The 26,076-nt window shown below is 38.3% G+C and overlaps 1 protein-coding gene across 10 annotated transcripts; it reads right to left on the minus strand.

The window, feature by feature from the left end:
• Nucleotides 1–127: 127 nt before the first annotated feature.
• On the minus strand, nucleotides 128–20,969 carry TIAL1 (TIA1 cytotoxic granule associated RNA binding protein like 1). 10 transcript variants are annotated; one of them, XM_032312313.1, is made up of 13 exons: nucleotides 20,786–20,969; nucleotides 18,032–18,093; nucleotides 14,068–14,164; nucleotides 9,012–9,161; nucleotides 8,664–8,718; nucleotides 8,418–8,505; nucleotides 6,459–6,534; nucleotides 5,212–5,320; nucleotides 4,800–4,895; nucleotides 4,614–4,698; nucleotides 4,239–4,362; nucleotides 3,761–3,900; nucleotides 128–2,941 (listed from the first exon to the last, which is right to left on the minus strand). In XM_032312313.1, exons 3-13 carry the CDS (start codon nucleotides 14,077–14,079, stop codon nucleotides 2,815–2,817), a joined length of 1,062 nt encoding a protein of 353 aa, XP_032168204.1. In that variant the 5' UTR covers nucleotides 14,080–14,164; nucleotides 18,032–18,093; nucleotides 20,786–20,969; the 3' UTR covers nucleotides 128–2,814. The 10 variants fall into 10 exon arrangements, with proteins under 10 accessions (XP_032168204.1, XP_032168205.1, XP_032168203.1 ...); XM_032312314.1 differs by lacking the exon at nucleotides 20,786–20,969 and adding an exon at nucleotides 18,614–18,685; XM_032312312.1 differs by lacking the exon at nucleotides 18,032–18,093 and having other exon boundaries at nucleotides 9,012–9,110.
• Nucleotides 20,970–26,076: the final 5,107 nt, after the last annotated feature.

The following is a 26,076-nucleotide window of genomic DNA, read 5'->3' on the forward strand; positions in this document are numbered from 1 at the left end:
CAGAACATAGCAACAGATCCTGAATAAATGTTTATTCTACATACCTTACTAATAAAACAAAATTGCTTATTTCATGGCAGCCTGGAAGGAATACTTAAGTAATAAACGACAATAAGAAAAAAACCACTTATCAGACAGTCTAGTCTTTATTGAAAGACTTACTTCAACTGTGGTTTACAGCTTTGGCTTACGTTGGCCAGTCATTTTAGCCTCTCACTGCCAGCAGACATAAAAATCACGTGGGAATGGTATGGGGGAAATACTAATAAAGAGATTATTAGAGCAAAGATGGCAGTCAGAAACACATCACCAAAATAAATCTCGAAATATTAGTAAGAAACATTTTCTCGCATGCCAAAGAATCTCTGCTGTTGTTTTTAATGAACATGGAAAAGGCAACGATTCTTAGGCTTAAATTGATCAAGATAGCACTGACTTCACTTTGTTATAAAATAGACTTGAGTCTGTGTTAGCTTGACAGTTGAATTTTAAAATGGTGCGTTTCATTTGGATAAGTAGCTTTGTATTTTAAAAACCATTTAATATGAAATAACTTCCATTAACTGAGCTGATCATGAAATCTTTGTTTCAGATTGAGACGAAGGACACTTTAGAAATAGGTTTTCTATGGCGCTAGAACTAGCTTGGATCATCTTATGAAATCCTAGAACCACCAGGAAAACACTGCAGCTATAGTTCGCTGCTACCACAGTCAGCTACTTAATCTACTGGCAGACCAAAAAAGGCAAACTGAGAATATTGATATATTTAAAAAAAAAAAAAAAAAAAGTCTTTAGTTGTTCAAGTTTCACATATATTCAAGAAATTTTAAACGAGGAGGCATAATTGATATAATTTGAGTGTTCTCCTTATAAAATATAAAGTAACTTTACCATAACATCCCCCAAGGACACTAGCCATAAACAAAGAAATAAGGGTAACTTTTGTACAGAAGAGGATCACAGAGGACTCCTGTGGTTAAAACTAAAGTGCCGTAAAAAAACCTGGCCCGAAGATGAATTTCAGACCCTGCAAATATTCATGTTTAATACATCTCTTTTCCTAAATGGGGAAGAATAACACCAAAATTATTGTAGTCACCAATTTATAAATCCGTCATTATTTTAAAGCTGACTGTTAAGACCTTAGACGTTTAAAAAATAGTGCTTTGTGGGTATTAATTGCATCTTACTCTGGTAAGGGTTTTCTCATTTTGGTGCCCAGGCTTCAAAGCAACATTTCAAATACACTGCCCTAAACATTTGCACCCTCTAGCTGTCAGAATTCGAATACATAGGATTTTTTCTTGTACATTCTTGTTAGGATAGAAATTTGAGGCAGATTTTATCCACATAGCCAGAAAAATACCTCTGAAGCAAACTTCTGTCTTCTCCATCTACCCAAGTGGTTCATTTACAAACTCTGCACACGTACAACTCAGCCTCTGATCAGGCTCGTCATCCCATGCACACTACCCACAAGAAAAAAAGCTAAATAAAAATAAAAGTCACAACTCTGTGTACTACTTAAGCTGAATATCCAATTATAAATTGGTACATCAAACTGTCTAAATAAGATGTTTTAGCAATCTTGTTAAAAAAATTCTCGGGCAAAATATATCTAATTTTAAAAAACACCCCAAGATTTTTTTTTTTTTTAAAAACACTTGTACTATACAACTTATAGGAACCCTGGAATAGGTTTACAAGGTTTTAATCAAGGTATTTACATACCAAGTGATGTAAAGGAAAAAAAAAAAAAGAAATCTGATTTCCAATGACATTTTAAAATGTACTAATGCATCAAAGATTTGTATGAAATTAAAATTAAGGCTTTTTCTGTATAGTAATTTGTATAATTTTAATTTTACATAGTAGCCAACCTTGGAAGTGTCAGTCTTAAACATTCTTATCAGTCCACGGCATTCAATGCAGTGGAGTGTGTTAAGTGTTACTTCAAATAATTACATTGCTGCTACTTCTATGGTGAAGCATGCTTTTTAAACACTGTAGTTATTCAATATTTACAATGTATATCATTTAAACTTTATGTAAAAGCACAAGTATGACTGTCTGACTTTAATACAAACACCATACTTGGAATTTCCCCCAAAATGAAATGTAATTTACTACAGTTTTAATAATCAACACTTTTTAAAGGTTTAAAAACATGTCTTTATGTGGACCACCAACATTCACTCAAGTAACTCAGATAATGCTGTTCCTTATTTAGTTTGTAAAATTCCTTTATCAGTCTGGCTTCAGTTTCTTTAGGCATAAAGTTATTTCCTCCAAAGCGACTCCAAAATCATGCAATTTCTTCTCAGTATCACACTTTTTTTCTGCTGACTTCAAATGTGGTCCACCTCAGGGGGAGGGAGGGGAGTATCAAGGTTCAGGATGAACTTATATGTGATTCCCAGTTTTCCACGATCCTCCCTTTTTTTGCTCTTTTAAAAACACAGTGAGTTAAAATACTGAACAGCAAGATAAAAATGGAATAGTATCTAAGAATCAAAATGTATTACCCATTTCTCCTATTATATCAAAATTTGTAGTCAGAATTGTCTTTATTGACTTTATTTTAGTTTTTGTACACAAAGAAAAATCATGTTCATATCCATCATGAACAAAAACTTAAAAAGGCAGAACTAGAAGACATGTGTCCTTCACCAAAGCAAAGCTGTGCTAAAGGTTCCAAACATTTCAATTTTTAAAATAAATATTTTCATTTTCCGATGTCTACTTTCATGTCTTCAGAGTGTCACAGGAAACTGAAGCTATCATGAATTACAATTTTGTTTAGAGTCCCAGCTCACTGTGTTTGGTAACTTGCCATACCATATCCAGCTTGGTTAGGAGGAGGTATTACAGGGGGAGGAGCTTGTCCTTGGGGAGGCTGAGCACCAAATCCACCCATCCAAGCAGCAGAAGGTGATTGACTTGGGGGGGAAAAAAAAAATCTTGAGCAAACACGAAGAAAATATTATCCACCCATTTATACAAGAACAAGAAGAGCCCCATCATAGAATAGACAACAAGAAATCAACACACCCACAACAAAGGGCGAAGAAACAAATGACACGCATCCACACATGTACAATACGTATCCCAACAATAGTCTTAAATTTTTGGTTAATGTAATCACAACACAATAACTTCTCTGAAGAACATTTCAAAACTGATTTTTAAAAAATGAAAAATCACCTACCTATCATGTATTGCACACACGGTACATCAATATAAGAAATTTAAAAATCACAAAATTCACATTGGAAAGAGAAGGAAGAAGGAACCAGTAAAAATAAAGATCTGGGCTGGCCTGGGGAGAAACGTGCAAAGGACCAACCTACTCTATGAACAAAGGAAAAAAACGCAAGCTACTTTGTACCACGTAAATCTTATAGACTTCTCCCGTAAGCCAACAGACACAAGTCATTAAATTTCTAAACACATCTAGACAAAGACCCTTTCCATGCAAAAATAAATGATAAAATAGATTAGAAATGTAAATGAAATTCTACCAACAGCTTATAGAGATAGTAGAAAACATCAAATGTTACCACAACCTCACCTTTCACCTAGGTAATAAAAAGCAAATTTTTAGCACTATAAATCACTTTTCGTAAGGTTTCTGTAACACCATGACGAATAGCTTGATGAATTTACTTTAAATAGATTTCCCCCTAGAAAAACACATTTTTGATTTCTTTTGTCAAAACTATATCAGTTTCCACACTGGAAAAACCCAGACAACTTACTCTACTCCAAATCCTTGCTGGTTCCACGGTTGCCCGTATACTCCGTAAGGTGGTACTTGCCACCCGTTTGCCATATACTGTCCATACTGTTGTGGGTTTCCATAAACCTGGCTCCACTGCCCCCACTGACTATAGTCGACCTAGGAAAAAACAAATCACCATTTTAGGAAGTAAGTAAGAAACACAGTATTTGAAGAAAGTGGGAGACAAGGAAGAGAAAAACTAAGTAAGCACCCTTATGTGAATAGGACTCTGTTATTTATCATTGTCTAAGTTTATTGGGGTGGTGACACCTGTGGAAAGAAAGTATTAAGATTCAGTTAATACCGCAAAATAATCACTTTCGAAAAAGCATTAATAAAAATAAACTGAAAGCAGCTATATGCTTTATTTTCTGTTTATTTTACAGAGTTTCTAAAGCTTTTATGTAGATATGTAAGATGGAAACCTTAAAAAGTGCTGTGAAAAATCGAATTACCTGTTGGAAGTTTTTAGTCATATCAGGAGATTCTTTACCCCAATAGCATTTAACAACATGTCCTTCAATTGTAGTGCCATTCACCGAAACAATGGCATGGGCCGCACTTTCGTGGGTTGAAAATCTAGAAGGGGAAGATATGAGGGTTTGTCTTTTTTTTTTTTTTTTTTTTAAAGAACTTACACAATAAATAATAGAAACTCATTAGTTTATAACTGTCAACTTGGTGTTTTCCTAAATACATTATGCAGGTAGGCTAAAATTCTACATCGCAAAGAACTGCTAAAACAACGAAGGCGGATACCCGAGGGGATCAAATAATGTAACTGAAAAGAACGGGTCAAATAGCAGAGCAACCTGTAGACAGAATTTTACCTGACAAATGAATAGCCTTTCTCTGGAAAAACTCTTATTTCCATAATTTGTCCAAATGGTGAGAAAGTCTGTCTCATAAGCTGATCTGAGAAACAAAAACACATGAATAAAATACTTAAGGCTCATGACGCTGACACTAAGAGGGATAAAGCTCCTCGGAGAAGGGGAGAAGACCACACACTGTACCTGTTAACCCAGAGGCAATTCCTCCACAGTACACAGTACAATTTTTTGGACTTGACTGGTTTACTACATCTTCAAATCTCAACTGCTTAGTGTTATCTATATACAGAAAGAAAACAAAAATGTTGATGATTATACAGTCGTATAAAACTGATTACTGTGTACAAAGATACACCTCATTGAGGGAGAAAAAAGAGAACTTTTTTCTTGATGCTATGATCTGATCTATAGAATCAGCTGGTTCACAGCCCCAACTACATTAATTATCAAAGCCCAATTATTACTAGACAATTAAATTCAAGATGAACTGAGCCTTACAAAGCTAATAAAATTTAAATTTCAAGAAATCAAGACGCTACTTCATGATTTTGTGACGTAGCCATAATTTTAACAAAATGCAGTACACGGATCTTACTTTCTTGTGTACTTTTAGGTGCAGGTGGTTTACGTGTGGCCCAGTTAGTTCTGATCTGACGACCACCCAACCACTGACCTCCCATATGCACAATTGCATTTTCTGCATCCTACAGATAAAAAAAGAGAAAGAGCAATTACAAACACAGAAAAGAAAATTGTAGCATATAAGACCAATAAATGAAATAACACGCTGGCACCCCTGAATCCAAATCTTACCAGCACAGGGAATGAATTCAAACAAAACTGAACTAATAACACAAAAATGATACTAACTATCCCTTGGTATCAACTCCAGTGATACATCGAAACTATATTTATTCACAGATTTCAAAATACTAGTACAACATTTAAGCAACAAGGGAAATTTATCATAATTCAAGTATGCAAGAAAAAATTATAACCCCACTCATTACCAAAAAGAGGGAAAGTAAGACTGCCAAAAATATCTGAATTTGATGGCTGACTGAGGTGTAACTTTTACTGAAGAATATATAGAACCTCCCAATACTACGGTCTAAACCACCTAGCCCAAAATCAACATTCTTGTAGCAATGGATTATGACTGTGACACAAGATTAATAGCTCATTTTAAGACAGAAGACTTCTGCATTAGGATTTAGAATGCTGCCAGTAAAAATGAGTTTATTGCAACTAATGGGAATTTGCAATGAATTTAAGCAAAGAAAGAATACAGTTCCCAGCCTTTATCTTGGTAATCTAAGCTGCTAACACTGGTCTAAAATGCTACCGTTGAAGCCCACTTTATTGTCGGATCTTACAGTTAATACAGATGCTTAAGACATTTTGGTACCTCTTTCTTTAAGAATATATGCAAAAAATCAAGATGAATTGTTTTAATTTTCATTTATATACTTTGCTGTAGTCATTAATATCGTAGCTATAAAAGTATGGATGACCATTTAAAAGTTAAAACTGAGATTTTCATGGTTCAGGCTAAATATTATTTAACTTCCCTCCAAATTCTGAGATGAGTTCATATGTCCTAATCTTGAGTTTGACTTCCAACACATCTTATCTTCACCAATGCATAAATGCAACCGTGATACACTTTCTTACAACCAGCCTATCTTTTTCCAGCTATTTATTTCCAAGAAAACAATTACACTCTACTATTAAAATACAGAAAATTACCTAAAAGGTGTTACAGGCAATATCTAAGAATATTCAAGATTCCGATTAACCACTAATTTTGGATTAAATTTATATTGAGTTGAAAGAACATACCAGTTTGTTATAAAAAGATACAAAACCATAGCCTTTGGATTTTCCAGTTGCCATGTCTTTAACTACTCGGGCGTCCCTGTGAAAAGAAGCACAGCTAAATGAGGGAAGTAAGAGTCATCCTCAAAATAAAAACTAAAAGGAACCACACACACTGTATTGTGAGCATTTTTTTAAATAAAATTCCAGTTAGCCCTAATTAACTACTGCCATTCCTGAACTCTCCCTAACGCTTCTTTACCTGTTAGAAAAAAGCAGTAGGACAAAAACATGTAATAAACATGCAACCTAATCAAATAGCCTGCACTTTCTAAACTAAATGCTCAAATTTGAAGATTAATAGGAACAATAGTTTCCTTTTCTAATATTCTATTGGCTAGTGTCCTCTAAGGTTTACTGGTCTATAAATTACTGTAACAATGCTAACTACTTTACCATGCAATCTCTAAATAGTTAAATGTCTTCTGCCTAGTGATACAAAATATATGAAATATTAAAAAATTGAAAAAGAGGTAAAAATAGGAATTAAAAAGGCATACATGGCCTGTTAACAGATTTCTTTATTTTTCTTGGTCAATTCTCTACCATCATTTTGGAGTTTGGGCAGCTGTAAATTTTGAAAAATTGACATTTTCAGAAATTTAAGAAAGGAGAATAAAAAACTAACAACAATGCTAAGCACACCAGTACGAAAACAACAAATTTACACAGAAATTTTAGTGAGTAAGTTAAGATGATTGGAAATATAGAACTCCACTGAATATAGAATGTTAAAATGTAAATACTAAAATATGTATATATAAATAATGTATAATAAGAATAAATAGAAATGAGAAAAAAATCTACAACTGAGTTCCAGTGTGCACAGTTCCTTGCAGTTAGCCTTCAAGATCCTGTCCATTCTTATGAGCAATTCTGCAAAATAACCAGAATGCTATTACTTTTAATTGTGACTTGGACTTTAGAAAAACTGCAGGTCTCAGGTATAAATAAAGATTGAAAAACAGCAACCTGTATTATTTTTTATACTGATTTTTAAAACAGTACTACTTACCACATTTAAAGATTAAAAAGCAAAGCAAATATCAAAATAGAAAATTAAGAATTAAATCTTTCTTTCAAATAAATCTACAGAACAACAAACTGTATACAGAAGAATATTGTTGTTCTTAGGTGAAACATATTCCTTTAAGTAGTACTACAACGTTTCATTTAAATCTACAGGAAGTACATAAAATATACGGATTTTAATCAGAAAGATACATTGTAACAGACATTTTATAGAACTTATAAAACCACTTTCAATTTTCCAATATATTTGATTACATAACATACAATGAGATTTGAGCATAAGCTTTGTTAAAATCAAACCACATTTGGGCCCTAACTACCAGAATCAAATACCAATAACAAAAAAACATCTACTGATTAATCCCACATTTATGGCTCAGACAACAAAACATTTTAGTATTATAATAGACTACTTTTCAGCTAAAATATCAAAACACATTTATCATTGTAATTAAACATGTACATTTCCAATTTAACCACCATATACCCAAGGATTTACCTACTTTTCCCAATTTATAAACTCTTCCTATAAAATTTAATACACAGTATACATCACATTCACTTTTAGTTAACCACCAAATTTTGAAAACATCTGACAGAAAGTTGGACTTTATAATAAGCTTTACCACCCAAACATCTGCTTCAAAGATAACAAACAGAATCACTTAAAAAATTTTAACATATCATACACAGGATTAGATGAAAACAAGACCCCAGAACACTGAAATGACATTAACATTTTCAACAACATCTACTAATCAAAAAAACAAAACAAAACAACAAACAAAAAAGTCACACTAACTAGGGAAAGAAAATCTTAATTCCAGTACATGTTAATCATATACAATTTTGCCTATCACTATTGAGTATAGTATTGAGTATGATACTTACGATATTTTACCAAAGGGGGCAAATGCTGATTTGATATCTTCTGTTGTAATTTCTGGACTCAAATCCCCAACAAACACATGGAAGTGATCTGAAATCAAAGCATTTGGTAATCAAATACTTAAAGAGCCAGCTACTAATAAGCCTTTTTCAGGCAACACTAAGGGAAGAAAAACCCTATTTAAGCTGGTAGCGCTGCCAGGATAATTTCAGAACTCTTCCACAGTAAAATGCAGCAGGAGTACTTACTGGAAGTATCTTTTTTCTGGCTACTTGGTGTTGTTGCCCAGTTTACTTTGACCTCCTAAAAATAAAGATTATATTTAATACAATTATTAGGCATGTCATTATGAACCATTAACACTTACCACTTATTACATCATTTATCAAACAGGATAATTTTTGTAAAAACACTAGGCTGAATAAAAGCAAAACCACCACTCGGCAAAGCTGAATATTTGTTTAAAAACTTGCTAAAAAGAACACAAGCTAAAACACACACACACACACACACACACACACACACACACACACACACACGCTAATCTGACAAGCAAAAATATATACTCATGAAGTGCCATCATTCTATTATCTTACCTTTCCCAAAATTTTTCTCCCATTCATAGCAGCTAATGCAGCAGCTGCATCTCTGTGTTCATAAAATTCCACAAAGCAATATGGGTCATTGCTTGTATGCTGCAAAACAGAAAATCCAACAGAAGAGTTGACCCTTCTGCTATCGGGTTGCTGAGAAGAAAATCCAGGAAAAAACATTACTGACAGCTAGGAATGTACAAGGTGAGATTGCATAAGTTTATGAAAGCCTAACACTTATAAAAATAAGATTTATAGCTACACCTGACTTTGTACCTCAGAATACTGTTGTACTCAAGCAGAACCATCAAAGCAGTATAGAATCCTAATTATCAGTATTAAAGGAAAAAAAAATATGGCATTCTGGTGAAATATGTTAAATGTAAAACAGAAGTTTATATTAGGCCAAACAAAACCTTAAGGACCACTCCTTACCACTGCTCTTCTCTCTCCCAACATTATTTTCAAAAGGATGAATTCTATTTACGCCTCATAATCCTTCATAAACTATATCCCATGATAAAAGAAAACACAAAAATGAACCAAGTTTACAAACTCTACTTATGATTGAAACTAGGGTGAGCACTGCACAGGAGGAGAGGAGATTATGTATTCCTTTTCTGGATAAAGAATGAGAATAAGAACAGAAAAATTGTAAATGTTTAACCAGCTACTGAAATGAACTATCAAACTATCCTAATGAACAGGAGATGCTACATACTTTGAATTTAGTCTTGAAAGACCAGAAAAACATGCTAGTAATCAAGAAAAGAACTTCTGAATAAATATTCCAGGACAATGCTACAATTTTATGTCACAAAAAAATATAGGAAATCTTTATTAAATATATTCTAACAATATTACACTTGACAGGACTTGGCAAATAGACATTTATAAAGATAATTAGAAAGTACGACCGAAGTTATAGCAACTTTATAATCTAACAACCAAAATGGAAATAAATTTTATATAACTGCAACCTGTATCAAATAGCTACACAACTGTACAAATACATTTTTTTTTTTTTTTGCATAAGGCTAAACACATCACTGTTCAGTGTAAAATGCCCTAAAACAAAACAAAACAAAAAACTATTTTAAAATGTGGAATTCTAGTTGCACTTACAAGGGGTACAAAATACCAGATAAAATAAAGATCTTTTCAACAACCACTGTTTTTCATTCCAGGAAAGTTTTAGAAGAAAAATCCAAAATAAGACGTCTAAAACAATAGTGGCGAAGCAACCAGAAGGCATTTCCTTGAGGGAAAAAAAGTGTGATCATTAATACTGACAAGAAAACTATGGGCTCTCATACAAAAATCCTACTGTAGCCATGTGAGTTCTGTTCGGAAGAGGTAGAGAAAGGAAATGGAGAAAAGAGTCCAAAGAAAAACATGCACTTAAATTCCTCTTGCTAAAGAGTTAACATTTACCAATCATGTTCATTTGTAGAAAAGATTTAAAGGTAAACCGCAACCTAAACTATGCTAGTCAATTTTTCATTTTACATCTCTCTCTTCTGCCCTGATTGATGGTCTCTACAGAAAACAATGGTAATTACATCAAGACATACAGAGATCCAATGTAGATCCATAGTAACAAAAGGCTTTAGTAAACTACCTTAACTCATGCAGAATGACTTCAAGTTTACCTAACAGTAACAGGCTAACCCCATTCAATGTATGAACATGCGAATGTACACACACCCACACACACCCACACACACACACACACTCACTCACATCATAATGCATCTCATTTAAGACACCACTGATTTTTGTCCCAACCCAACCACCAGAGAATTTTTTAGCCTAAAAACTGATAACATAACAGTATACAGAGAAAGCTAGAATCTAAGATAAACAATATTTAAAGTAAAAAATCACAAAACTAAGGAAAAAAAGCATTTTTCATGTACTGAAGTGGAATTTATGGAAAGGAAAATAGTCTAGATAGTCTGTACTAGAGTTCACGCTCTTAGGAAGCTTCCCATTTATGCCAAGGGACACTCTAAAAAGCAACCATGTCCTTACCTTAATAAGTACTGTCACCAATTTTTGTTGGATGACATAAATGTCAAGACAGAGAAATACGAGATTTTGCAGCTATATACAAGTGTGAATGTAGGAGTTGTAGAATATGGATGAATTAATTCACTTCAAATTCATTTCAAATCCTTCTCCCCACAAATGGCTGACTGTGCACACAAGTTTTAAAAAGAATACTATTAAAATAAATATTTATCAAATGTTTCTCAAAAACTTTCTAGAGAACTTCCACTTTCTCACAACCCATTCTCTCCTAAACCTACTCCAGCTGGCTTCCTACCCAACCAGGCCACTTAAAATTTGTGTTGAGCTCACCAGTGACCCCTCTGCCACCTCTGTGATCTTTTTTCTGTCCTCACCTTGACTCTGAAGCAGAATTCAAAACAGCTAATGACTCCTCCTCCTTTAAATATTCCATTTTAGATTCCACACAGCCTCTTCATTTTCTGGTTTTCTCACTTGAGGATCTTCCAGAAGGCAGCTCTTCCCCCTTTATTCAAACTCTAAACATCACCCTAAGTGATGAAATGCTCCAGGGCTTAGACCTAGACCACCCTATTTCTATCAGCACTTTCTTTAGATCAAGAAACTAGATCTTATCTAGTCTCATAGTTTAAATACCACCGCAGGCTGGTATCATCACCACTGTCTTTCGGTTTATCCAACTACTCACATATAATGTTCCTTCAGATGTCTAATGGACACCTTCAGTTTAACACTGCCAAAACAGAACTCCTGATTCCCACCATTCTCCCCATCCATCCTACACCTCCCTTGGTCATGCCCATCTGAGCAAGTAAGTCGTATCAAGCATCTACACAACTACAAACAAGACTCTTTCAAGATGTCTTTCTTTCCTAGGGCGCCTGGGTGGCTCAGTGGGTTAAGCCGCTGCCTTCGGCTCAGGTCATGATCTCAGGGTCCTGGGATCGAGGCCCACATCGGGCTCTCTGCTCAGCAGGGAGCCTGCTTCCCTCTCTCTCTCTCTCTCTACCTGCCTCTCCATCTACTTGTGATTTCTCTCTGTCAAATAAATAAATAAAATCTTAAAAAAAAAAAAAAAAAAAGATGTCTTTCCTAATGTCCTCCTTTCCCTTATGGCCTCCAGCCAATCCAGTCCTCCTGATTCCAACTCTAAATTATATTTCAAACTTATCTCTACACCTCCCCATCTAAAAAACAAGCCCCCATCATCTCTTACCTAGACTAGTAAATTAAGCCCAACTGCTTTCCCTCCTTCCACTCCTGCCCCCTTCAACCCATTCTCCGTGACAGTCTCCAAATAATCTTAAAAATGCAAATGAGTGCCTCATTACTCCACTTAAAACTCCACCACAAACAAAATAAAATCCAGTCTCTGTGTCATGGCGCACACTTCCCTAGGTGATTCTGAACTCTGCCTGCCTGCCTCTTTACACTCATTTTCCACCACATCCCTCTACTCCCCAGACTCCAGCCATCCTGCTCTTTGGTTCCATGAATTCACCAAGCTCATTACCAATTCACAACCTTTGTATCTGCCATTCCCTCTGCCTCCAACTCTTAACTTAGATGGCACCATCTTGTTATTCCTGTCTCAGATCAAAGAGGTGACGTCTTCCTTCACCACCTAGCCTACAAAAACACCAACCCTCCAACCCCCATCACAGAACTGCTTTATTCTCTCCACAGCTCTTATCCCTATCTGCAATGACCTTGTTTACTTGTTTGTTAACAATGTTCTCAATAGTATGTAAAACTCATCCCTTTTGCTCTCCACTATAGCCTCAGCGCTCTGAGCACAAAGTACATTTTTGATGAAAGAAAGAATGAATGAATGAGTAATCAAAGACAGGAGGGGAAGATGAGGTACTGGAACAGCGTAAGGACGATTATTAGTTAGGAAAGACAATCAAAAGGCCAATTTGCTTTACAGGTTTTTCATAGTTCCCCTCCCAGGGTATAACACGAACTCCTTAACATAGCTTCAGGCCCCTGCCGAACACTCTTGCCTCACCTCCTGGCACCTTTTATGACTAACCCATTCAGAACACCAACCACGCTACGGTCTCTACCTTCCCACTTACTCTCATGAGCACCACACTGGACCGACATTCTTCTCTCCCACGGAATCCCTTCTTCCTCGGATCCCACGGCCATCCTTCAGTTTCAGCCTAGACACTGACTCCTCCAATAAAGCCTCCCGGGCCCAAGACTGTACTGGACCCCAGTGCTCCCACAGCACTTGGTGCTGCCTGCTGCCACAGCATTTCTCATCCTCTGTCATTAGTGCCTGGTAACTACTCTGTCTCCTTCATCAGGTTGTAAAATTGTACAGTGCTAAGAACTGTCTTATTCAGCAGCGAATCTCTAGCACTTACCGGCACGGCTGGTAGACAGTAAACAGTCTAAGAAGTGTGCGGGAGAATCAAGAGAAAGGAAGAAGAGCACAAACTGAAACACACCTTTGGGCACTGCTATACACAATCTTAACCAGGAGAGTATAAAAACGAAGTTTTCTTTGCAAAAAGGAAAATAAAATGATCGCCCTAACAGTCTGTGTAAAGCTGCTGTCATTAGTACTCACTAGCGATACGCGAGGGGCACAGTGCTACACTGTGCACGGAAGAACCTGCCATTCTTTTACTAGACCGCTTCCGAAACTTTAAATGTGTATCACCTGAGTCAGGAACATTCTTACTGGAATTGTATGAAACATTATCTAGCTTCTCAGCACTCTTGAGATAAGTGCTAACAATTTTTTACAAGCAGAATCACTTTGAATGTAACGATACCCTGAAGAATGACCATATGAGAGTAACGGCACACAAACTTTGTCCTTTCAAATGAAACTCCATTCTAAACCTTGTTTATCTGCCAGATCCAAGTAGTAAGTCAACACAACAAACATGAATCTCTCCATCAGAATAACTTGAGGCTTAAAATGATATTTTAAAATGATACTCATCAACTCATGGATGTCACAACATTAAACATCACGCTGTCCGCACACGGAACTGGGAGATCTTACCTCTGTTATCATTTTACAGCTTTTACAGGGTCCGATCTGACTGAATAACTGAAGGATAAGGACTTCTGTCACATCTCTGGAGAGGTTACCTACGTATCTGTTCAAGGAAAAAAAGAATACATTATCAGCAATTTCCCTTCAGCTCTGGCTCTAATGCATTATCACTTAATACCTTTTATTTCATTTTAACTTCCTCTGTCTTCAATAAAATTTTTTCCAATTAAGTCTAGTCCTATGAAAGTAAGATTAACCCTCATTTAGAAAAGCAGCCCAAGTGTTCTAAGGTACTAAATTAGGCCACTAAAGTATCACTTCAAACATTTTCTAAAGAAATCAATGTGACCTTGCATACCCTAAAAGCATTATTATTCTGTATCCTACATATCACTCTCATTTTATTTATTAGAATAAAAATAATAAAAAAATTTAAACCAGTCTCCACATAACTACAATTTCTGGATGTAAAACACAATTCAAAATAATGTGTGTACGTGTGTCTCTCTTTCTCTCTCTCTCTCTCTCTCTCACACACACACACAAATATCACCAAAAATACTGATTAATTATAACACCTGATCAATAAAGAGGCATTAGACATAAGGTGAGTTTATCTTAGACCTCCAATAAAAACAATTACATGAACAAAGACCAGAATTAGAGTAAAGTTAGCAAAACACAGAGATTAGAAGGTGTTGTTTTGTCTTGCTAAACAAGATTTTTCGATGACGTATCTTCATTGTTTTAGGAAAGCAGGACAAAATGATAAAATTTCCTAGTCTAAAATATATGAGAGCAACAAAATACATCGTTATATAGATAAAAAAGCAAATATAAAGATTTTTTCAGAAATTCAGAGGAAATTTAAGACATGTAGGTATACTTTTCACTATGCCTATTTAAGGATCTGGGATTTTTTTTTTTTAATTACATATTGAATATACGTATCCTGTATTAAAAAATTCAGAATACAGTTAAAAGAACTCAGAAAAAAATACCACCACCACCCAGCAATGACCACCTGGTTTCTCTTGTGACATGGATTTAATATTAATTTAGCTTCATAATTTGCTGAACTTTTAAGTCTTTCTGGTACTCGGTGTATAAATCCTAAAACTCACATTTGTTGTGAATAACCTAATGACCCAAACAATATTTAATTTATAAAGTTTAACATAGCTTCTCCTGATAATTAAAAGGATTTGTTTTATTTTCCTAATGATAATATGTAACATCTGGAAACTGAGTACTGAGACCAAAATAAGCCTTGCATCTATGGTTACCATATTAAATACATAACTGCTTTAAGCTGGAACATTCCAAAAGGGAAAAATAAACCAAGAAAGGTAAAGTGTAAAAAAAAATTATATGATTAATAATGAGTAGCAATTTCCCCGTTCAGGTAAGAATTTCATTACAATGGGTACTAGTATCTACATTGTACTAAAATTGAACCACAAGTCCGATGTTACTTAACCACTAAACCAGTGACAAACAGCTTTAGGTCTACTATGCCATCTTTTTCTTATAATTAAAGTAGAGCAGACCCATTGGTAGGCCATGGAATGACACACTTTTTCCAGCAGTAGCAAAAGGTTATAGGATCATAAGCTCGCCAGACAACTGCCTGTCCTTTTTTAACTCAGAGGGATTTGTGAGCCTGTATCCAGGGAATAATTTCTTTTTGTACAAGGTAGAACTATCTACAAAGTAAATGAATAAGTGACCTTGGTCTCCTAAATGTTATATTCATTTAGCCTAAAGTGCTAGTTAGTCAATTTCTAAGAGAAAAAAAGAGAAATGGATAAAACTGATTTTCACATATTGTCATTAATAACAAAGTTAAAATAGATCACCAGTTTTATATCATGAAATTTAAGTAAACTAAATAGTTTTAAATTTGCATTACTGCTTAAATACTGATTTGTTCAGAAAAAAGCTGCATGGGCATTAGTTACTTTCCACACCTAACAGGCACAATTAAAGCTCTTACAGTTTAATAGGATTTTTATTTCAAGTCAATCTTTTCAGAGTAAGCTACAAATTTTTGAAGAATTTCTACAAGCATGTTTCGATATAGTAATTTACACTTCAAGCACCGATGCCAAAGAGCAAAATGATAATCTAAGTTTAGAATGTCATGAAATACAAAAATCCAGGTTAAGGTTTCCTATTTTTTAAGTATCTCCTCTAAAAGTTCAGTGGGGAAGCAGCAAACTAAATTCCAAAACTAATATAAAAAAGGTCTTCCATAACAACACGCAGAACATCTTAATTTACCAGACTGAAAGGGATGTAATTCACCATATAATTTCACCTAAATTTTACCCAAATCTGACTGCCTTTTCCTTTACTCAAGTTCTGTAATTCATTCATTTGCATATACCTTCATCCTTCATAATATTCAACAGAGAAACTCCTTATAGCTTTTAAAATACTGTTTGACACTGCTTAAGTACCTTACATTACCATAAAATTATGTCCCCAAATAAATACTAACAAAAATATTTAAGGCAGACGTTCAACACCTGACCTGGAAAGAATATCATCTCTTGGCAGTACACTGAAGTTTATTTTCTCTTTCTAAATTATAGTTTCCACACTTCACTCTTTCTCTTGTGAAGCAGTCAATATATTCTAAAATTCCAAGTATTTAAGCATAAAATTTGTACTTGAAGAACATACAAAATAATAGAAAAAGACAAATGGCTCAAATTCTTATATTAAAAGATGAATTCAAAGAGTAAACACTTAAATTCTAAAACAATTTTTTACTCGAGGAAAAAAAAAAGGCATACCTTAGGTCTATTTTGTCTTCTATGAACAGGAACTGTAGGAACTAAAGCATTAAAAATGGGAAATCGTGCTTTTATCCCTAACGTAAGGGTTAAAATCCAATTTGAGACTAGAAACTTGGCAGTTTCACAGTAGGCAAAAGTTCACATTGCCAAACTACTTCCTATGTCCAACTGGGCAGAATTTTAAGTTAAGAACATCATGCCTTTCAGAAGGCTAACCAAGCTTTTTCAACACTGAATGTGCTCTCACTCTGAAAAGAGTAGCCCTATCAAGGTTGAAATTAATTCATGCACTTTTACACAAGACACTATAGCTAAATTTCCATGAAAGTAACATTTTTACTTTTGTTCTTGACAAGCTCCTATGTTAGAAGAGATTTTGTAACAATATCCTTCAATGGGCCTCTAATGAACTGATCAATTTGTCAGTATTTCATTTTAGGAAGGAGGCAAGGTAGAGGAAAGATACAGGGTGAGTACAAGTGAACTGACCACCTACATAAGGGATATAGACACACACATTTTAAAGAAACAGAATATGATTAAGTTGGCCGAGGTGCTTAATTACAGCCATAATACAGCAAAATCCATCATATAGCTCATCAATTTTATAACAGGATCTAATAGTTTCTTCTGTTACTGCCCTCAGATGTTCAGATTATATTCTAAATCACTGCTTTATTTCTTCCTTTTGACAGCCTCTATCAGAAAGAAAGAACAGCCTTAAAGGATGGCACTGCATACCATGGTGTAATCCCAGATCCACAATTCCTACTCATTTTGAGGCATGAGATAAATGAAGTTAATTAAACTACAATAGAACACCACTGTAATTTAATGTTGTGTTATAGATTCAGATATACCATGCATCAAATCTGTGCACTGAAAAGCTACCCACAAGTCCGAAATGTGGGTCCCACAAGGTCGGTGTCAGGCAGTTTATTTCCAACACCAGATTACACAGCATGATCTCGTTTGTTTTTTTAGATCACAAGTTATGAAATACATATTACCCCAAAATAAATGTCAAATAAGAACAGAAAACATCAGAAAACAGACCTTTAAAGGATAAATAAACTTTAGGCTCAACATCAAAGCAATTCTATACCACTTTAAATACCATCAAATAAATTAGTAATACTGTAGGTAATGAATATTTAAAGACCTACCTAGGCTATAAACACCATATTGTTTTCTGATGATAGAACCATATGTCTTAGCTTGTGTGTGTCTGCAGGAAAAAAACCTCACTAGTAACACACAGGCATTTTAAGGAAACAGTTTAAGATAAGCTTTGTTAAGAGTACATTCTTTTAAAATATACTGGCCACGTGAAAACCTAACCCACAGATCACAATGTAAAATAAAAGGATCTCCATAAACCAACAAAATAAAACCCTATTAGATGTCAACCTCTAAAGTTCACGTTCAAAGTTTTTGTTATGTTACTTACACCTAAGAGAACCCTTTGAGGGGAATTAGGTAAAATGAAAGCTTAGAAAAAACTATACTGTGCATTATTTTTATTAAAATCTGACCAAGAAATCCCAATTCTGAAACATTTGCTTTTATCTCAAAATTCCACATTTGAAGGTTTTAAAAAATATATATACAAATCAACAGACCACACCATGTATGACACGGTCATGTCAGTTCATAATTTTACATTAATCAGGACTTTAAAAAAAAAAAACCAAACTTAATATTAATTCAATGAAAAGAAGTATAATCATTGTAAAATATTTGAGTACCTCTTGTGTTCCAGGCAGTGAACTAAGTGCTGCAGGGTTAAGACCTAGGAAGATGTAGCAGTCCTTGTCTAAAAAAAAACCCTTCCCATAGAGAAGAGTGGGAGAAGGAAAAAGGAAGACAGAATAGTAAAAATGTACTGACATACAGGTACAACTAAGCTCAAGATGTTTCTTTACTCACATGTATGCACGTCACATAATCTTAGACAACTGTAAACATAGACGACTCAAGTGTGTTTCAGAGAAAGAACAGGAGATTGGAGAAAGGAGAGGTTAAGAAATAAGCAACAAAGTTAGCTCATTAGTCTACTTAAGAAGGGTCCAAGATCTGATGGAGATGAAGATAAAGCAAATGCAAAGATAGTTATAGGAATTAAAGGTAGTGAAATGGCATATTATTCAGCCCGACAAAACCAGGAATTTCTCTTCTTAAGGAACAGACAGATACAGTTAATGAGAAAGGTACCATGAGAATTTACCAATTATTCAGTAGCTATTATGATGCAATGATGACATTTCAGGTGTTTCGATACAATGTAACTTTTGTTTAATATACACTAGCTAGCACTAAATTCAACTTTCCCAGATGCTTTCATCAAAGCACATGTGGCTAACTACCCAGCCTTGGCTTCAACAGATCTTAAAGGGCAAATTTCAAATTATCCCAATTCTCTCTTTTCTGGGGAAAAAAGTAAGCAATGGGAGACAGCACAAAATAAAAACATAAATGTTCTCCGGAACAGACTTTTCACTGAAGCATTTTATGTGCTTAAATTCGCCTCAAATTCTCAAAACAGGATGGCAATTACTTTAGTTCAGAAAAATAGGAATAAAAGAGTGCAAGCCCACCCCAACCCCCCCCCAAATGAAACAAAAAAGCCAAACCATTGTAAATAGGTATCTATCTTCTTTACCCAATGGACTTTCTTTGGCAGAAGAGATGAGAACCTAGTCAAACTTCCTGAGTATCCACCCACCTTCATCTATTCCCCCAAAGTAATTTCCCCAACAGAGAGCAGAGCCAAGTGGACTATGATCATATCAATATCAGGCAGAGGCAAGAGAAAACAAAGCAGTGATCTGACTCCTGGTACTGGAGGTAGGTGCGCTGAGCTTCCAGAGGCTAGGAAAACCGAAGGTAGCCAACATTTGATTAGCAATTACTCCGATTTTTTTTTTTTAAATGCAGGAAAAAGAAAGGAGTGCCACACTATCCGGAAAGGAATGCAAATGCTGAGTCATCACTCTTCATTAGAAAAGAAAGGAAAACTCGAATAAGCGGTTGGAAGATGAAATTCATTCATTAGATCAGGCTTCAGGTAAAAACAAAACAAAACAAAAAAACAGCAAGATAAAAGAAAAGGCGCTCAGAAGACACACATCGAATAGTGGCTAGACATCACTTGATCCAATTCTGAAGGTCTCAAAGCGCACACAGATTAGGAGGAGGTAACACCAAAAGAGCAAAAGCAGTTTAACAACTGGTTGTCAGTTTAGCGTAGGTAGTGCTCAAAGTAAACTTCCAAGAAGGGAAAGATGCTCCCGCGGCAAGAGGCATCCCTTTTGCACTTCAAAAGTAGCGGGCGCTTGGCGAGTATCTCTGACAGCGTGGGCGGGGGCACGTGGGGCAGAAAGAGAGAAGGGGGTTGAGTGGAGTCAGAGTGTCCAGTTTCCTCGGAGAGCTTAGCTTGGGAGAAGAGCCGGGAGCGATGGAGCTGGGGGACGTGCAGGGCGAGAGCGCTAATTCCTCGGGGCCCGCGGGGCACGAGGCTGCGGTCCCACCCCCGGTCCCACCCCCACCCAGGCCCTGCCCCCGTGGGGACCGGCAGCTCCCGGCCCAGTCCAGGGCCCCCACAGCAGAGGGGGAGCAGGAGCTCTCCCGGGCCTGACAGCCACAGCCGTGCAGAAACCCGGCCTAGGAGAGGTGTGCAAAGAAGGGCGCGAGAGGAAGAGGTCGAAACCAACCCCAGACCCCAGGAAGTGACTGGGGGAAGGGAGGGCTTCCTTCCCAAGGAAAAGGGGACAGAAGAGGAATGCACTTCGCGTCCGCGCCACCCCGGCCAGGGAGCCGCCGTAAGTCCCAGCTTCGGCCCCACTCTCCTGCTCCCTCCCTCAGCGTCCCGCGGTGCCCGGGCCTCTCGGCGCCTGGCAACCCCCGTCTCGGGTACTCACAGAGTCCGGGGCTGCCCGTCGTCTTCCATCATGGTGGGTGCGACGGAGCGATCCCGGGACAAGGGGGAGGGCAGGGCTGGGGAGGGGAGGGGGTGGGGAGGAAGGGGAGGGGGGCTCCGGGCACTGGCTGGGGACAGAGGAAAAGCCACCGAACCCTGCTCTCGGGCTCTCTCCCCCCAGCCCGCTCCGGACACTGCGCTCCAACCAGGAGGAGCAGGAGGAGGAGGAGGATGAACAAAATGGCCACCGCCACCAGCCAGGCAGGAAACGGGGCAGAGCGCAGGCGCGGCCCGCCAGGTCACCGCTCAGGCCAGCCGCGACGGCCTGTAAAGGGAATAACTGAGTGGGGGGAAAAACAGGCCGCTAAGGAAACCCTGTGCCCAGTCCCGACGAATCACGTCTTCGCTGAGTGCCTGCTGGCCGGCTGAAGCCCAGCCAGCTCAAGAAGAGATCGAGTGAAAAGGGAACCGCCGTGCAGCTGAAGGTTCTGGGAATTGTGGTCCTGGAAATGAGAGAGGGAAACACTTCTCCAGAGGATTTCTGGGAACTGTAGTCCAGAGGAGAAGGCCGGTGCCCGCGGCGCGCTGGGTCGCGAAGAAGAGACTTCTGGGTAGTGTAGTCATACGTGAGGACGTGCGGCGACCAGGAAGTCGGCGTGCTAGAAGAAGAGGGAGACAATAAAAGCGACGTTAAGGCGGGGAGACGGGAATGGGAAAAAAAACGCTTGCGGGGAAGTAAACTACAAATCCCAGAGTGCCTCGCGCTGGGGGCTGTCCTAGCCCTGCTACGAGCATTTTAGGGCTCTTCAGTGGGCGCAGCTTGTGCTACGGCTCCGCCTTCGTCCAGCCTGAGAGCGGTTTCTTTAACTGCGTCTGGATTCGTGCTTTGGCTCCGCGTGGTGTCCGAGCCTGCCGGCCTTTCTAGCCGTCCTCTGTTCATCAAAACAGCCGACCCGTGGTCATCAACCGCCGACCCGCGCGACGTGCTGGAGGGGCTGTGGTGGACGTCGGGTCGGGGCTGAGCTGGGAACTGCGCTCTCTGGGTCCCCTCGGGCTTCCTAAGGTCCGGCCGTGTCTTTGGGGCGTGTTTTCCCGCAATAGGTATTCCTGGCCTAGGCAGGCTGTTCGTAGATTGCTTTATAAGTTTCAAAGGTTCCCCCATCCGTCATCTCGTCGGATAAGGTGGTAAGTAGAGCGCTCTACTTATCCGTTAAAATGACTCATCGAGTCCGTGTAAGGTGCAGTGATAATGCCCTCAACCCCCTTACTTAATTTTTGGAGTGGAAAAAAAAAAAATCTTTGGGCAGAGACGTGCACAGACTTAAGGTTGTGTTTGCAGATACCCATCATGTAGACGGGAGATGAAGTCTTGCTTGAGAGGAGGGAGCCATTTTCAAACTGCTGTAGGCCTGTAGAATGTTTTTTTGTTTTTTTAAAGATTTAATTTATTTGACACAGAGAGAGAGGTCACAAGTAGGCAGAGAGGCAGGCAGAGAGAGGGGGAAAGCAGGCTCCCTGCTGAGCAGAGAGCCCGATGTGGGGCTCGATTCTAGGACACTGGGATCGTGACCTGAGCCGAAGGCAGAGGCTTTAACCCACTGAGCCACCCAGGTGCCCCCTGTGGTATGTTTTTGTTTTCCCACAACCGTTCACGGCACGCTTATGTCCCCTCTCCCCACCACCTGTAGGAGAATGTTACTGAATTTGTACCCGTTCCTAGTGAAAGGTGGTGATAAAGATTTCTTAGCTTGTTGCCCAACCTAAGGTCCCAGTTAAACAGCGCCTTAAGAGTTGGCTTTGCCAACAATTACTGAGGTTGAGGGGGATTTGAACCTGGAAAGCTTCATAGACTCGATGGCAAGGAAGTTGAACTCCTAACTTAGTCAGTGGGAATAGCAAAGCGCGCAGGGACCAGGATCCAGGGTTAAAGTATATAGTTATTTGGGGAGGGAGAAGAGGGGAAGTCATGGTGTAGGGGTCTTGAGAGCTGAGAGAGGTGGGCTTAAAGAACTGTGTTGTGAAGGATTTTTTGTTTGGGGTTTTTTGCTTTTATTGGACCTAGGTGTAGAACTGGATTTATCATAATCCACCTAATCCTTGATCCATGCCTGCCCCATTGTATTAGTTTCCTATTACTGCTGTGACAAACTTAGATCCTTAAAATAATAGGAATTATTATCTTAGAATTCTGGAGGTCAGAAGTCCAAAATCGGTTTCACGAGCCTAACATTAAGGTATTGGCAGGGCTGGTTCTTCCTGAAGTCTAGGGAAGGAATGGGTTCCTTGCCTTTTCCAGCTTTTAGAGGCTGCCAGCATTCCTTATATTTAGGCCTTATCCACCGTCTTCAGAAACAGCATAGCAACTGCTTTCCTCCCTGACCTCTGCTTCTATCCTGACATCTCTTTCTGACTGATCTTCCTCCCTCCCTCTCTCACCTGCAAGGACCCTTTGTGATTACACTGGGCCCGGGATAATCTCCCCAACTCAACACCTTTAATCACATCAGCAAAGTCCGTTTTCCCCCCTGAAACACATTTACTGATTCTGAGGATTAGGATTTAGGCAACTTTGCTAGGCCATTTTTCAGCCAACGACACACAACCCACCTTTATTAATTTAGTTGCTTTCAGTGTAATAATAGCTGTGAACTCTCCACCCTAAAAAAAAAGTGACAACAATTTACAACCAAACGTGTGGTTTGCCTTCCTCACCCCCACACGCAGTGATCCTCTTGGATCTTCTCTCATGGGGTGAAAATAATCACCAATCTGCACCATTTCTTGTCCTCCTTTTAATAACTTTTTATTCCATGTATGTATTTAAACGGAATACAACTATATACACAGAGAGACTGTTGTGTGTGTGTATACAACATATTTTTAATTGTTTTAAATATAATAAAAAAGAGTATGCTCCCCCCCAAGAGTATACCCACTACACACCTATTAGAATAGCTAAACTCCAGTGCTCGCTTCGGCAGCACATATACTAGAATAGCTAAACTCCAAAAAAAAAAAAAAAAAAGAATAGCTGAACTCCAGAACACTGACAACACCAAATGCTGGCAAGGATGCAGGGCAATGGGCACTCTCATTCATTGCTGATGGGAGTGCAAAATGGTACAACCACCTTCAAAGACATTTTGGCAGGTTTTTTTTTTACAAAGCTAAACATAGGTCCTAGGTATTTACCCAAATAAGTTGAAAAATTAAGTCCACACAAAAACCTGTGCGTGGATATTTACAGCAGTTTCATTCATGATTGCAAAATGTTGGAAGCAACTACGATGTCTTGCGATAAGTGAATGGATAAACTGTGATATATTCAGACAATAGAATATTATTCCGTGAAAGAAAAAAAAAAAAAAAAAGAGCTATCAAGCCAAAAAAGCCTATGGAAGAATCTTAAATGCATATTGCTAAGTGAAAGAAGCCAGTCTGAAAGGGCCACATACTGTATGATTCCAATTATGTGCCATTTTGGAAAAGGTGTAACGGTGGAGACTAAAAAGATTATGGTTGTCAGGGGCAGAGGAAGGAAGAGGAATGGGTGGTGCACAGAGTGTTTTTACTGCAGTGTAACTATTTCGTCTGATACTGTTTGGTGGATCCCGCAGAACTGTGCAACTCAAAAGAATGAATCCTAATGTAAACTGTGGGGACTTTAGTAAATAGTAATGTATCAGTATTGGTTCGTTACTTGCAACAAACATAGCAAATAAATGCAAGATGGTAATATTACAGAAACTGTATGCTGTGGTGGGGAGAGGGTGTATTGGAACTTTGTACTTTGGGCACAATTTTTCCATAAACCTAAAACTGCTCTAAAAAAATAAAGCCTGGGGACACCTGGGTGGCTCCTTCAGTTAAGTGTCTGCCTTCAGCTCAGGTCATGATCCCAGCGTGCTAGGATTGAGCCCCATGTCAGGCTTCCTGCTCAGTGGGGAGTCTGCTTCTCCTCCTGCCCTCTGCCCCTCTCCCCTGCTTATGCTCTCTCTGTCTCTAATAAATTAATAAAATCTTTTTTTTTTAGATTTTATTTATTTATTTGACAGACAGAGATCACAATTAGGCAGAGAGGCAGGCAGAGAGAGAGGAAGGGAAGCGGGCTCCCTGCTGGGCAGAGAGGCCCCAGTGCTGGGCTTGATCTCAGGACCCTGGGATCATGACCTAAGCCAAAGGCAGAGACTTTAACCCACTAAGCCACCCAGGCGCCCCTAAATTAGTAAAATCTTTAAAAAAAAAAAAAAAAAGTAAAGACTCTTATAAAGGAATAAATGTGCTTCTGTATCCTTTTGAGATTTTTCTTGCCTAATTTAAGATGCAGCCATATTTTATGTATCTGACTTACTCATTTTCACTATTGTGTGATTTCCAGTGTGTGAATAAACCACACTTTGTCTGATTTCTCATTGATGGATATTTGGGTCACTTCTGGGTTTTTTCTGTTATGAATGGTGCTGCTATGAACATACTTTCATTTATCTCCTACTACATAGGTAGCTTTCTTTGGTCTGTTTGGGTTTGTACCTAAAGTAGAATTGTTGGGTCACAGGATACATGAATATTCAATTTAAAAGATAATGTCAAATATTTTTCCAAATATTTCCTTGAGCAGAAGGCAGATTCTTAATTGATTGAGCCACCCAGATGCCCAGATAACCATTTTATGTATGTATGTATGTATGTATGTTATTCACCATACAGTACATCATTCGTTTTTGGTGCAGTGTTCCATGATTCATTGTTTGTGTAGAACACCCAGTGCTCCGTGCAGTCGGTGCCCTCCTTAATACCCGTCACTGAGCTCACCCATCCCCCCCACCCCAACCATTATTTTTTAACTGCAGTTACTAAATAGCTCTCCCCGGCCCCCAGTTGATGGGATAAGCTCCCTCTGTCATTGTGCAGTTTGGGTCCTCTAAGCAGACACCAAAATGGGATTTGATGTGCCAGAGATGCCCCAAGGGAACCCTGTGAAGGATGGAAGGGGAGAGAACTGGAGTAGGTCAGGACTCCCACAGCAGAGGTTGGAGACTTGTCAAAGGGGAGAAGGAAGGAAGGAAGGACTGGCTAGCAATAGCCTCGGACATTGTGTGACTCAAAGTCTTGGCTAGGCCATCGAGGTGCCCCAGGGCAAAGAGTGCCCCTTAGAAAAACTCCCGTGTGGAGCAGAAATGGCCCAGCCCCAGTCATTCCGCCATCTCAGACAGGCCGAAAGCCCTGGGAGATGGCAGGACGGCGCCTGCGGGAATGCTGCGCAGGGATGAAGCCGCGGTCTTCTGTCCCCGA

Source organism: Mustela erminea, chromosome 14 (genome assembly GCF_009829155.1).
Source record: "Mustela erminea isolate mMusErm1 chromosome 14, mMusErm1.Pri, whole genome shotgun sequence".
In the NCBI taxonomy this organism is placed as follows: Eukaryota; Metazoa; Chordata; class Mammalia; order Carnivora; family Mustelidae; genus Mustela; species Mustela erminea.

What these genes read in the sequence shown, in the direction of transcription:
- TIAL1 (XM_032312311.1), bottom strand. Translation starts at nt 20,817, where the DNA reads ATGATGGAAGACGACGGGCAGCCCCGGACTCT. An exon ending in ACCTAAAAGTACACAAGAAA is followed by an intron (nt 4,896 to 5,211) that starts GTAAGATCCGTG and finishes TTCTGTATATAG; the next exon opens with ATAACACTAAGCAGTTGAGA. An exon ending in AAAGGCTATTCATTTGTCAG is followed by an intron (nt 4,363 to 4,613) that starts GTAAAATTCTGT and finishes TTCCCCTTCTAG; the next exon opens with ATTTTCAACCCACGAAAGTG.